Genomic DNA, 15,133 nt, shown 5'->3' with positions numbered 1-15,133 from the left:
CCGACGAAGTGGGCATTCACCCACGAAAGCTCATGCTCCAATACGTCTGTTAGTCTATAAGGTGCCACAGGACTCTTTGCCGCTTTTACAGATCCAGACTAACACGGCTACCCCTCTGATACTATGTATTTATTTTAAATATTTTACTAGAAGAAATCTCTTTAGTTGCAGCATTTCAATGCCAAGTAGTTTTCTGGCAGGGCTGGTAAATCCAGTGATCAGAGTGATGCTAGAGATCTCCTGTTGAGCTGTGTTTTTCAGTCACTCTGATTAAACCTATGTCTGACATGTTGGAGAAGAGACAGAATAATGGTTCTTCAATTTACCAATCTGTGAATCATTTTGAGAATGAGAGAGATCCTCTTGTGACTCAGCTTCCCAAATTTACTCCAAGAAATTCTCTGACAGGTCCCCACAGACCGCAAGTTAAGGGTTACTTAGAAGAACCTCCCATACTTGCTACAAACTTGGGTTCAGTCCCAGCTTAAATCCATCCCTGTTCCAGAAAGCGCTCATGCACGTGCTGAATAATAATGGATTGCTGAGTCAGTGCTTGGACAGGAGGGCCATGTAGCAAAAGTCCTAGAGGACCATTAATCCCAAGAGTCAGAAGAATGGAGGGTGTGGCATTTTATGCCCCTTTTGTTCGTGTGAAAGTTTTTATAAAGGAGCCTGTCACATGGGACCAGATACTCCAGGCACCAACTCCTGTTGATTTCAGTGAGACGTAGGTGCCTAAGTACCTCTAAGGATCTGCGCCTTGGTGTCTAAGGGCCTGATCCAAGTCTCACTGAAGTCAATGGCAAGATTCCCATTGATGGGCTGCAAAGCAGACCCTGCACCTCTTCCGCCAGTTTCACTCCTTTCTGTTGCCGTTCTCCACATGGATTTAACTGTAACTGCAGTTAAAGGTCAGATTGGTGCAACTCGGAGGGCATGGTTATGATGTACACAGTGCTGTAGGTGTCCATGGTGCTTTATAGCCATGCAAGAAGTGATGACCTGTGGCCCCAACGAGCGGACTGTCAAAGAGCCAGATCCTGCAAACCCTCACTCACCCAGTTAGTGGCAGACGAGTCCGAGAAGCAGGGATATGCAGAATCAGGCCCATGTTTAGACATCATCCAGACAAATGGTGACCTGGGGAGCACCGACATTCACAATAAACCTTTGCAGTCATTGGTGTTCGTATCTGATTATTTTTTTCCTTACAGGCTAGAAGTCTCAGGCCATCTGATCACAGAGGCAGCCCGGCTGCGATGCAGGGGGCTGGGGTAGATAACCCACCCGAATCAAGTGATTCTCCAAAAATATTCCCAGACTAAACAATTATTCATACTATATGAGAGGTTTAAATAACCATCCTGCTCCTGCAGAGATAGGAGGAAAGCTACATGCATTTGCTTTGAGTCTTCTCCTTTGACTGTCTACATTAAATTAAAAACAATCATAAGCAAAAAAAACCCTTTAGAGGCTGCCTTAGCTTATTTGTCTGATTGTGATAACGTTAGATTCTCTGTAGACTGAAAAAACGCATTTTATCCAGTACAACACCAGTCTCATTTGCAGGGTCCTTCCTGCAAGCCATTTCCCAAAGCACTTCCCAATGTAAAATAATGGAAGTTGAAATAATAAGTGGTAGCCAAAGGAAAGAGAAGTGTACAGAGGCACTAGCCAGGAAAGAGATGAGAATCAAAGAGAGGAGTTGTGTCAATGGCAGGAAGATGCAGAAAAGCAAATTCCAGTGGTAAGAGCTGCGGAGGAGTGGTCTCTCTTCCACCAGCAGTGAGGAAGGACAAAGAAATGGCTGGTGTTAGGATCCATGATGAGGAATAGAGAGAGTTTAAAATCAGCTGGAGAGAGTCCATGGAAAGCCTTAATAACAAGGAGGGCAATTCTGAACAATGTCTAAATGCCTGCTGTGTTTTTTTTTTGCTACACTAAAGCTGTTATTACTCTAACATTTTAGACATTTTTCTTTTCAGCCCCTTCTCAGACTATTTAGAGAAAGGCAGATCTTTGGAGAGAGATTACATGGCCTACCGGTGAGGATTTGTTTGATTATGTGTAAGAATTCATCCACTTTAGCTTGAAAGGGAGCTGACACCAACTGTTAGCAGCCCTCTGAAATTGCCTGTCAGGTGACATGAAAGGATTGTAGGGGGAAAAAAACGTCTTCTCAGAAGCAGGGTCTGAACTGATCATGAGGAACTTCAGACAGTGAAGTCACTTCCTTTCTGGTTCTGTTTGTGTTCTAACCAGGCTGCTACGTCCGCAAAGTGGTGAACGTCTCATTTGGGCTCCTGATCACTTATCTCAGTATACCTGTCGTTCTCAACCTGCTTAATTCCAGACAAGTCATGAACACCTCATTCAACCCGCTCAGGATAGTAAACACATACGGCGCTTTTGGAAGGTACTAATCATTTGAATAGACCCACAGCACACCTATTCTGTTCTATTCTCCTATCAACGTCATGAAATATAGTCAATTAGCCAGTCTTTGTGTCTTATAATCATTATTTTTTAATCCTTCTGGTAGCTGATAGGTTCAGAGTAGCTGTTCATTGGGGATGGGGGGGGAAAGGGAGTGCTTGAAAAGGATCACAAAATCCTCTCCTACTGTATTATAATTTATTTGACTATAGTTTTGCTTTAAATTTATAACTGTTCTTATGGGGCACAATATATTAGATATAAAAACATTATTATAATATGCATAGAAGGTAGAGAGTCATATGGGTCATATTTAGAGTGATTTTTTTTCTCTCTATTGTGTGTGTGTTCGTGTTCCTTGTTCCCCCCTCCCTCTAGCTGGGAAAATCTCCTCCGTGAACCTGCCTTGCCTTTCTGCTCTGGCAGAAGAAAAGTCATAAGGATGCCCCTGAAAAAGAGCCTTCTGCATGATAGCATGCAGGGTTCTGCATTAGGCCGTTAGGCCACCTTATTGTGGCCATACTAGCTATCTCTGCAAGGATCCACACAGGCTAAATACTTACCACTGCTTTCAACCGCATAGAACTTGTTCCTCTAGCTACCAGTTGGAAACTGGCTGGTTTTGCAGTAACACCAGTGGGGTAGGGAAGGAGAAGACCCTCCATATAGCATGTGCAATCTGGTGTTGTTGCTTTGGTATTCCGACAACGTGCAGGGGCCGATTGATAATGAGGCCCCATTGTGCTAGGCTAGAGTAATAGACATTCCCTGCTTTGAAGACCTTGTAATCTGAACAGACAAGATAGAGAAAGGGGAGAGGAAAGGGGTATAAAATAGAAGCAGAGTTATTGTTTTACAAACAACGTTAGTTCCACAGTTTTTGTGCTTGTAGCCAGCTCGGGCTGACGTGGGAGAGAGTCTGTTTAGGTTCCCGCAGCACACCCATTGTGGAACCTGAGTGCTTGCTAGTTCCTCTTGATCAGTTATTGAGCTGTTTAGAATTTAATCTGTATCTCTTGAGGATGTTGCGGGGAGGAAGTAGAACTGGAGGACCGGGAGTTCGATCATCCTACCAGTTGTGTGCGCAATTCCTACTAAAGTCAATATGAGCTGTAGACAGGCAGCTGATGGAAGGACTGGGCCCAAGCCTTTTAATCCAGTTGGAGGGTCTGAGGTAATCCTGATGAAGCTGGCCAGTCTTTCATAGTTAGACCTCTGCTTCTGCCAGCCGCAGGCCCACACTGTGCTGACCATATGTTCTCTAGAGCAGGGTTTCTCAACCCGTGGGTCGGGACCCAAAACTGGGTGGCCAGAATGTTTCAAAGGGTCGCATGATAGCTCCTGTCCCACGGGATTAGCTGGGCTCATCTCCCTGCTCCAGGTACTTCAACCTCTGGGGTCCCAGCACCACTCAGATTGGACCCAGCCATCATATAATGGGAGTCCGGGTAGGCCAGATTTGAGTGAGTGGCACTGCAACCCCATGAGCCAGGTCACAGCTCCACTCACACAGATTTGGTCCAGTCAGGGAGGCGACAGGTTGCAACGCCCGGGGCGGAGAGCCAAGCCCAGCTAGCCCCACAGCACAGGAGCTGCAGGAGCCACTACTGTGTAGGGTGACCAGACAGCAAGTGTGAAAAATCGGGCCAGGTGTGGGGGGTAATAGGAGCCCATATTAAAAAAAAGCCCCAAATATCGGGACTGCCCCTATAAAATTGGGACATCTGGTCACCCTACCACTGTGAGGTGAGTGCCGGGCAGGATCCGACTGAAACCACCCCAGGGCCTCCACCCCCAGACTATGTTCTGGGTCGTGACAGGTCATAAACGTTTACAAATAGGTCCTGAACCCAAAAAGGTTGAGAACCGCTGCTCTAGAGGCCTGAGCCAAAGGATGGAAACGGCTCCTATTGATTTCAGTGGGTTGTGGATCGTACCCCAGAAAATAGCCAGCTGTTATCAAAGGGGCATTATAAAAAGAGGGATCTGATTGGCTGCAGAAGATTCTGGCTGAGCAGGTACCCAGTGTAACTACCCAGGTGTGTTAGGTCCTTGTTACAAAAATGTAACCTTTGTAAAAGCCATGTCACTCTGTGAGCAGTAGCATTACGCAGCATGCCCATAGTCACACTGGGCTTTGAAATGATCTTTTACCCACCTTTCAAACAAGCCGACATTTCTGTTCAACCTCTGCAGAAAGGGAAGCTTTGAACAAACACGATAAAAAACAAACCTCCGCACTTTAAAACATAGCAGTGTTTTGTGTGACACATGAAAGCCCTGTTTTGGAGGAGAGTTGGAGGGGGCAGGGTAGGAGTGGTGAGAACAAAATTGTATTAATCCCTGCATCTCTTAGAGTGGTGGAGCCTTGGAGTTATGGGAGTTTGTTGTATTTGGGTTCTTGTTTCTCTTTTTCCTCTTCGGTCTAAGGTTTTTGTTTCAACAGTTACCAGAACCGAAAGAGCGTGTGATGAAATGCTGCTGTAATATGTTTGTAATTCCAGCCTATGTAAACCAATAAAAAGAGGATTGCAGCTCATAATGAATATACGATTATGTGAAACTTGACATATTTTGAAGCACACAGTAGGAACCAACTCTTATTAGTAATTTGGTGTCCCTGATTTACAGTGTGTTTCTAACCATTGGGCAGCTAGCCACGGCTCATAACTCAGCTGAAGGTATAGTATGGAACTTGGCTGAAGAGTCCAGAAATCTATTAAATGCAGGTGACAATTATACGTGGAGATGAATGGCAGTCCATTAGTTGCAAGCGTCTATCACTGGAAATAAGCAAAGGGGGAGGGAATTGCTGGTCTGCGCTTTCAGTTTCTTGGGTTGGTGGCGGAAGGACCAAGAGAGGACGGAATTAGGGGACGGGGATTGGACCAATTGGATAGATAGAATGATGCTGTTATGCAGACACCATGGCAAACAGAGTGCTCCATTGTAGAGAAGCATCACTGACAGATCTTTGAAAAAAAGCCCTTACGGAACGGATTTCAACATGGGCGTCTCGCTGTAGGCTTCCTTTTGTGGCATGGTGCTTGCACTCTGCATTGTCCGATTGCCTTGCTGTTTGGAGGCTGGCAAATCATGAGACTTAGGTCTGTGTGTGACCTGCCATAAGGCTGGGGTGGTTTTTATATGTCTAATTAGGTACAGCCAGCTTGTTTTCCTTTTCTGTTTCTCTTGGCTTCAATTGTGACGGCTCACACGCCGCCCTCCCCTGCTCGGCTGCTGAGCAATGGCTCCGTGAGCCTTCTCCTCCAGCTGAGATGGCGAAACATTTGGGCACTTTCAGACAGTTGTTAATGGTGCCCCAGGAGTAATCTGCTAGGGGGTGCTCCAGATGGGGTGGGTTGCGTATGCCAGTTGGCTGCCACATTCTAGAGCAGACATAACCAATTAACCTGGACGCGCTGGACGTGTATCGTGCCCATTGCCACAGCCAAGGCGCAGACTGGAACTCTAATGCTCCATGACCAGCAGCTCTGCTAAGTGAACCTGAAGGAAGCCAGCCCGGTAAGGGCTGTGCTGAGCTCGTCCCAGCCGGAAGCTCCTCTGCTGATCCTGCAGATGGAGTCACATGAAATTGCACTTGCAAATACCAGAGTCGGGAGGTGCCATCAGGGCATCCACACGTGCAGATTACACGCATGCATTTTTGCACCTGGCTCATTATGCAAATCTGAGTTAGGATGGATCACTTTTGTGAGTGACCGAATCTTTACTGTCCCACATGAGTCGTGCGGTCACACAGCTAAGCCTTGCACGCCATGGGGTGTGCTGTCATTAGACTGTCAGAATGGCTGAGATAAAGGGATGTGCTGGAAACCAAGTAGGGGGAGAGGCTGATCTCGTGGTTAGGACGCCGAGAGACCTGGATTGAATTCCCTGCTCTGCCTTGTGTGACCTTGGGCAAGTCTCTTAGTCTCTGTGTGCCTCAACTCCCCAGCCATGGAATGGGGATAGTAGCACTGCCCTACATCACCAGGGCCTGCTGAGGATAAACACATTGAAGATGGTGTGGTGCTTAGGTGCTGTGGTAAAGGGGGTCCATAGAAGTACCTTACATAGATCGGTGCTCAGCAGCTTGTCAGAATCAAAATGTTAAGCTGCTACCACACTTCACCTTAGCCGAAAAGCCAAAGGCAGGTTAAAAGAAATTTTAGCCTAATGGGGCAGTTCCTTGCTGACTGTCAGTATTTAGCATTTGGCACAGCCTGAGAAAATAACAATGCAATGATTATTTCCCCTAGCATTACTAAGGAACGAACTGAGATCATCTTCCAAGGTACATCCAGCCTGGACCCCAATGATCCCATGGCGGTTTGGGAGGAGTACGAGTTTAAATGTAAGCCTGGGGATTTGAAGAGGAGGCCGTGCCTTATAACACCATACCACTATCGTCTGGACTGGCTCATGTGGTTTGCTGCATTCCAGGTACGTACCTTATATGCACTGAGGTTTGTGTGTTCTCTGGCCCAGAAAGAACAACGGAAGGCCAGGAAACAAGCAACGTAAAACTGCTGTACCCCTTGAGTAGACCACTACATCAACAAATGTTTGTTCTCCTGTTTGTTTCAGCTGTTGTTATAGGTGGTGGTGGTTAAACTATAGAAATAGGCTAACACCTTGCTCTTATAATGAGACCCTTTCAGCTGAGGATCTCAAAGTAGCAATACTCCTGTGCATATAGAGTAGCTATCTCCACTTTATAGATGGGGAAACTGAGGCACATAGTGGTTGCGTGACTCTGCCAAGCTCACAGAGGGAGTTAGTGGCAGAGCCAAGGATGGGACCCAGCACTTCTGTTTCTCTGTCCACTGTGCTAAACAACAGAACACGTTTAAATAACAAGACTGGATCGAGGTACCTGTTTGTGTTTTCTAATGGCTCGCAAGCAGAGGGAGACTGTCCACTTCTAATAAATAATTTGCTTGTCAATAGAGATAACATGGGCCAATTCAGTAACGCAGTGGGCTTGGAGTCAGAGGTACTAGGTTCTAACCACATCTCTGCCACTGACTCAGAGTGTGGACTTGGAGAAGTCGCTTAACCTCTGTGCACCCCATTTCCCCCATCCATACAGTGGTGATAATCATACCTGTCCACACTTGTAAAGTGCTCTGAGGAAGAGCAAAAAGCCCGGTTTTACTGAGTAAATTATTTTATATTTCCATTAGATTTCATTTTGAAAATACTTGTGATGATAACATTACATCATATTTTGCCTTTTCATCCCAAAGAACCTACAAATATTTTTACAGATAGCATGCTTACAGAGATCACTTCTCCCATCATTGAAATGCACCCACCTCTGGGGAGGAACACCCACAGCTCACAGGAACGCTTCACAGCACTTTAGGACAGTGAAGAAGGATGCTTTATGTAGTTGGAACTGCAGGGGGAATTTAGGTAGGTAGAATGAGATTGCCCAGTTTGAAGCTTTGTGAGAACAAATGGTCTCCGCTCCTAGGAAAAACATGATAGGGTCTTAATTACCTGAATAGGTGAGCACTTCAGTGTTTACAAAGAATATACAGTATCTACTGTGGATTTATTGCACATTCACAGGGGAGAAAAAATATGTGAAGCCCTAGTTTGAATTTCTATTTAAAAATAGCTTTCCAGCTTGTTTCTCACAAATTAGAATAAATTAGCAACACATGCTGCTAAAGTCACTCAATAGTTGTTTTTGTGACCAGGAGGAGAGGTACCTCCAACCAAAATATTGTGCGTCCATCCCTCAAGGAATGTATGTACGTGTCAATAAAGGATCACTTTTTAAAATTAAATGGCAAAAATGAATGCGGTTGAATAGGGGTTTAAGCTCAGTGGTGAATATGGCTCAGTTTTAGATTAAAAAAAATGTTATTTCTCAGAAATAATAATTGTAAAAACACTTTGAATTTATATAGATAGTGATTTCCCCCCAAAGATTTCCCAGGACGTTACAAAGGTTGGCAAGTGTCATTATGCTTACGATAAAAAATGGGAAAACTGAGGCACGGAAAGGTTACATGATTTGCCCAAGCTCACACAATGAGTCAGTGGAAGTCAGGTCTAGAACCATCCTGAGTTACCTGCTCTAACTGGTAGATTCTAGTGCCTCCTTTCTGTCAAGCCTTTTGGACTAAATCTTGGGTTCTTCCCTCAGTTGCAACCCGGGCAATTGGTTTCCTTGGGAGTTTTGCTGATTAAGGACTTCAGAATTTGTCCAAATATTCCCCCTCCCCGCCATGTCACCTGCAAACAGATGGTTTGGTTTTTTTAGTGGGGAAACTTTCAGAATTGTTTCTCAAGCCTTTTTATTCTTTTCTTCAGTCTTATTTACATTCCCATTAAAATTTACAACAGAAGTTACAAAATCAAGGCTTGTGAGCAATTACATAACATGAACCCACTTCAGAATATTTTATTATAGACCTTTTCCTTCATCTTCTTGACACTCCTCTGTCTCCTTCTTCCCCCACCCTGCCATTTTCTGTCTTTGTGGTATTTTCATATAGGCACCTTTTAGATTCTTCAGCACTGGCAATAAGCATCTCTCTCTGGCTATGGTTTTATATTTACCCCTCAAGGTTTTTTGTGCTGGGATTTCATTTAATCTGCGTTAGGTATCCTTCTCTCTCAGCAAGAAGACAGCACAGGTTAAAACTCAAGCCAGTGCACAGCATTAAGGAAAGATGCAGTGGGTTGAATGGAAGCTGTTGGTTGAAATCTCCTTGTATTGTGGAAGGTTTTGAAGAGAAAGAAACAGCACTGAGATGAGAGAATGGCTGTTTCTTTCCAAGACAGGACTATTGCTATGGTTTTAAAATACAAAGTGGTCTCAGGTTTGAAAACAAGCAAGGACGGGGTATAGATACTAGTCCATTGTTCGCAAGCGTTGGCAGTGATGGTGTTGAATGACACTGTTACACACTAGTTAGATCTTTCAGCAGACATAGACCTGGCATGTTGAGTGACAGTGATATATATGAACAGCTTGGGGAGGAGCAGGAGAAAGAATTAAAGCAGGCCCATTTACATCTTTTCCTTTTAATTCAATAAAAGGTCCCCAAGGTGTGTCTATTATGTTGCCACGCATGGGGCTACAGTTGTATTTGTGCATTCAAAGCTCTATAGTCACACATGTCAATTAATTACACTTCCACTAATTAAACCTGATGATCCCCCATTGGCAGTGGGTAAATGCACCAGTGGGTAAATGCCTACTGGTCAGTGTGTGTTTGTGTCTCTCCCTTCTACACCTGATCCACGAAAGGTGTAAGTTTATTCCAACCCCCAGCTACCAAGCCTGGCTCGTTCGCTCAAACTGTGGAGACTTCTGCTTTTAGCTCTGGGGGCCCCTGATTGAGCCTCTCGTGTCAGCTAAAATGGCAGCTGTCACACATCCATCGATTTCCCCAGTATCACGTAGCTGGGAGCAGAACCCTGGAGTCTCCGCTGTCGCCATGAGGCCATATTTGCTCCTCACCGATTTGGCAATATCACTTCCACTCTGGTCTGATCTCTGGGTGCATTAAAGTGCCCCGTGGAAGATGCTGGTAACTGCCCAGAGTTTTCCATTTCAGTTGCTACTGCAACTCCTTAGACCTGACTAGAATTTGCAGTGTTCTGAGGCGGAGTTGCAATGTTCCAACTGGGCTGACACTCTGTAGAAGCTGAGCAATCCCATCCTGCATTTCTGCTACCCCTGTTGGTTGCTTCCACGATACCCCTTCTGCCACTCTGTATTGTGGGAAGAAAGTGGGCTGTCAGTGGAAAAAATGGTCTGAATGAAGTGGGTTCAGAGTCTGCTTAGAAAAGACATTGACAAAACGGGTAGAAAGAAAGAGAAAAAAAACATATCCAGCAAAGAAACAGGGTGAAAAATGGAGAAGGAGCAGGGTGAAAAATATCATAATAAATAATGTAAATGCAGCGGCAAACATTTTCAGATATGGCTGCCCAGAGTTAGGCACCTGAATACATAGAGTTAGGTCATTAAATCAGTCATCTGATTTTTCAAAGGCACTGAACACCCACAGCAAAGTTAAAGGTGAAACTCCAGGCTTAGAACTGGGGACTGTAGACTCTGAGGTAAACACTGCTTCCTTATGGCCACTAGGGGCCTCGGCAGGGCTGCCACCAAAAACTACCGAGAGGCTAAGACCTGGAGAAGAAGATTTCCTGGACAGACGTCAGGATATGCTTCTACGGGCACGAGGTTCTGAAGATTCAGAGCAGTCTGCACAGCGGGGACAGGAGGCCGGCGAAGAAATTTGGCATCATGTGACCTCCAGAAGAAGAAAGGGGAACGTCCATGTACCAGCAACACAGATACAGGTAAGTAACCGTTTTCATGTTCTCTCCACAGGTACCAATGCGGAAAGTGGACCAGATGATACATCTGAGGGAAGGGAGCAGAAGAAGACTCCTCCAGTTGGAAGGCATGAGAGGCACTGTCCTAGGGCTGGGGGTTCCACGACCACCACTTCCAAGAGAAGGAGGCGGGTGGTGGTGGTCGGGGACTCTCTCCTCAGGGGGACTGAGTCATCTATCTGCCGCCCCAACCGGGAAAACCGAGAAGTCTGCTGCTTGCCAGGAGCTAGGATTCACGATGTGATGGAGAGACTGCCGAGACTCATGAAGCCCTCGGATCGCTACCCCTTCCTGCTTCTCCACACGGGCACCAATGATACCGCCAAGAATGACCTTGAGCGGATCACTGCGGACTACGTGGCTCTGGGAAGAAGGATAAAGGAGTTTGAGGCGCAAGTGGTGTTCTCGTCCATCCTCCCCGTGGAAGGAAAAGGCCGGGGTAGAGACCGTCGAATCATGGAAGTCAATGAATGGCTACGCAGGTGGTGTCGGAGAGAAGGCTTTGGATTCTTTGACCATGGGATGGTGTTCCAAGAAGGAGGAGTGCTAGGCAGAGACGGGCTCCACCTAACGAAGAGAGGGAAGAGCATCTTCGCGAGCAGGCTGGCTAACCTAGTGAGGAGGGCTTTAAACTAGGTTCACCAGGGGAAGGAGACCAAAGCCCTGAGGTAAGTGGGGAAGTGGGATACCGGGAGGAAGCACGAGCAGGAGCGCGTGAGAGGGGAGGGCTCCTGCCTCATGCTGAGAAAGAGGGGTGATCAGCGGGTTATCTCAAGTGCCTATACACAAATGCAAAGCCTGGGAAACAAGCAGGGAGAACTGGAAGTCCTGGCAAAGTCAAGGAATTATGATGTGATTGGAATAACAGAGACTTGGTGGGATAACTCCCATGACTTGAGTATTGTCATGGACAGATATAAGCTGTTCAGGAAGGACAGGCAGGGCAGAAAAGGTGGGGGAGTTGCACTGTATGTAAGAGAGCAGTATGACTGCTCAGAGCTCCGCTATGAAACTGCAGAAAAACCTGAGTCTCTGGATTAAGTTTAGAAGTGTGAGCACCAAGGATGATGTCATGGTGGGAGTCTACTATAGACCACCGGACCAGGGGGATGAGGTGGACGAGGCTTTCTTCCGGCAACTCGCAGAAGCTACTAGATCGCACGCCCTGGTTCTCATGGGAGACTTCGATCACCCTGATATCTGCTGGGAGAGCAATACAGCGGTGCACAAACAATCCAGGAAGTTTTTGGAAAATGTAGGGGACAATTTCCTGGTGCAAGTGCTGGAAGAACCAACTAGGGGCAGAGCTCTTCTTCACCTGCTGCTCACGAACCGGAAAGAATTAGTAGGGGAAGCAAAAGTGGATGGGAACCTGGGAGGCAGTGACCATGAGATGGTCGAGTTCAGATCCTGACACAAGGAGGAAAGGAAAGCAGCAGAATACGGACCCTGGAATTCAGAAAAGCAGACCTTGACTCCCTCAGGGAACTGATGGGCAAGATCCCCTGGGAGAATAACATGAGGGGCAAAGGAGTCCAGGAGAGCTGGCTGTATTTTAAAGAATCCTTATTGACGTTACAGGGGCAAACCATCCCGATGTGTAGAAAGAATAGTAAATATGGCAGGCGGCCAGCTTGGCTTAACAGTGAAATCCTTGCTGATCTTAAACACAAAAAAGAAGCTTACAAGAAGTGGCAGATTGGACAAATGACCAGGGATGAGTATAAAAATATTGCTCGGGCATGCAGGAGTGAAATCAGGAAGGCCAAATCACACCTGGAGTTGCAGCTAGCAAGAGATGTTAAGAGTAACAAGAAGGGTTTCTTCAGGTATGTTGGCAACAAGAAGAAAGTCAAGGATAGTGTGGGCCCCTTACTGAATGAGGGAGGCAATCTAGTGACAGAAGATATGGAAAAAGCTAATGTACTCAATGCTTTTTTTGCCTCTGTCTTCACGAACAAGGTCAGCTCCCAGACTACTGCACTGGGCAGCACAGCCTGGGGAGGAGGTGACCAGCCCTCTGTGGAGAAAGAAGTGGTTCGGGACTATTTAGAAAAGCTGGACGTGCACAAGTCCATGGGGCCGGATGCGTTGCATCCGAGAGTGCTAAAGGAGTTGGCGGATGTGATTGCAGAGCCATTGTCCATTATCTTTGAAAACTCATGGCAATCCGGGAAAGTCCCGGACGACTGGAAAAAGGCTAATGTAGTGCCCATCTTTAAAAAAGGGAAGGAGGATCCTGGGAACTACAGGCCAGTCAGCCTCACCTCAGTCCCTGGAAAAATCATGGAGTAGGTCCTCAAGGAATCAATTCTGAAGCACTTAGAGGAGAGGAAAGTGATCAGGAACAGTCAGCATGGATTCACCAAGGGCAAGTCATGCCTGACTAATCTAATTGCCTTCTATGACGAGATAACTGGTTCTGTGGATGAAAGAAAAGCAGTGGACGTATTGTTCCTTGACTTTAGCAAAGCTTTTGACACTGTCTCCCACAGTATTCTTGCCAGCAAGTTAAAGAAGTATGGGCTGGATGAATGCACTATAAGGTGGGTAGAAAATTGGCTAGATTGTCAGGCTCAACGGATAGTGATCAATGGCTCCATGTCTAGTTGGCAGCCAGTATCAAGCGGAGTGCCCCAAGGGTCAGTCCTGGGGCCGGTTTTGTTCAATATCTTCATTAATGATCTGGAGGATGGTGTGGATTGCACCCTCAGCAAGTTTGCAGACGACACTAAACTGGGAGGAGTGTTAGATATGCTGGAGGGTAGGGATAGGATACAGAGGGACCTAGACAAATTGGAGGATTGGGCCGAAAGAATCTGATGGGGTTCAACAAGGACAAGTGCAGAGTCCTGCACTTAGGACAGAAGAATCCCATGCACCGCTACAGACTAGGGACCAAATGGCTCGGCAGCAGTTCTGCAGAAAAGGACCTAGGGGTTACAGTGGACGAGAAGCTGGATATGAGTCAACAGTGTGCCCTTGTAGCCAAGAAGGCCAATGGCATTTTGGGATATATAAGTAGGGGCATTGCCAGCAGATCGAGGGACGTGATCGTTCCCCTCTATTCGACATTGGTGAGGCCTCATCTGGAGTACTGTGTCCAGTTTTGGGCCCCACACTACAAGAAGGATGTGGAAAAATTGGAAAACGTCCAGCAGAGGGCAACCAAAATGATTAGGGGACTGGAACACATGACTTACGAGAAGAGGCTGAGGGAACTGGGATTGTTTAGTCTACAGAAGAGAAGAATGAGGGGAGATTTGATAGCTGCTTTCAACTACCTGAAAGGTGGTTCCAAAGAGGATGGATCTAGACTATTCTCAGTGGTAGCGGATGACAGGACAAGGAGTAATGGTCTCAAGTTTCAGTGGGGGAGATTTAGGTTGGATATTAGGAAAAACGTTTTCACTAGGAGGGTGATGAAACACTGGAATGCGTTACCTAGGGAGGTGGTGGAATCTCCTTCCTTAGAAGTTTTTAAGGTCAGGCTTGACAAAGCCCTGACTGGGATGATTTAATTGGGGATCAGTCCTGCTTTTTGCAGGGGGTTGGACTAGATGACCTCCTGAGGTCCGTTCTAACCCTGATATTCTATGATTCTGTGGAGGAAGTCCCACCCTAAGGGGCATGAGAGACAGACCTTTGTGATTCCTTAATTGGCTGGCACTCTCCGTATAAACCCAGAAGCCATTTCTGGGAGTTGCTTGGGCAATGCAGATCTCTGGTGTGCTTCTGCCGCAGACCCTTCGTTGCTGTGACTTGCCTGAATCCCGGACTCGCAGCCTTGGCTTCTGACCCTGATCTTGGTTTACTGTTGTTGGCTTAGAATCATTGGTGACTTTGGGGAAAGACCTTAGCCCAGCCCGACCCCTATTCTTGCCTCACACTCTCAATCTGGTAACAGACTCTGATTCTGTGGTTTTGACCTGGCCTGGCCCTGGGCTGATCTTTGACTTTTCCGTCCGGATGTCGAGCAGCTCACCCCTTTCCTACAGGCTTCCCATGATGTAGCCCTGACACTGACTCTAAGTTCCCTGCTCAGAACAAATGAAGTTTCTGGCAGCACCTCTGAAAATTAGACCACTTATGCCTGGACTATACTGAAATGTTATAGTGGCATAATTATGTTAGGGGTTTGAAAAAAACTATGTCCCTGACAGATGTTGCTATGCCAACATAACCTCCAGTGTAGACACAGCTATGTTGGCGGAAGAGGGCTTCTGAGGACATAGCTAACTTCGTTCAGGGAGGTGGTGTTTCTACACCACCAGAAAAAGCCAGTCTGTCGCCATAGGCTGCATCTACACTTCAAGCTTTGCCA

General features: G+C 46.5%; 1 protein-coding gene across 1 annotated transcript in view; it reads left to right on the top strand.

Annotated features, from left to right (window-relative positions):
* Nucleotides 1-15,133, top strand: part of LMF1 (lipase maturation factor 1) — a 340,017-nt gene that overhangs the window by 292,268 nt on the left and 32,616 nt on the right. Inside the window, exons 8-9 of the mRNA XM_074965056.1 lie at nt 2,263-2,416; nt 6,699-6,882. Of these exons, the coding sequence (XP_074821157.1) occupies nt 2,263-2,416; nt 6,699-6,882 (338 nt within the window). The remainder of the gene's footprint in view (nt 1-2,262; nt 2,417-6,698; nt 6,883-15,133) is intronic.

This window comes from Natator depressus, chromosome 10, assembly GCF_965152275.1.
Source record: "Natator depressus isolate rNatDep1 chromosome 10, rNatDep2.hap1, whole genome shotgun sequence".
Lineage (NCBI taxonomy): Eukaryota > Metazoa > Chordata > Testudines > Cheloniidae > Natator > Natator depressus.
This window is presented reverse-complemented; position numbering and strand designations above follow the sequence as displayed.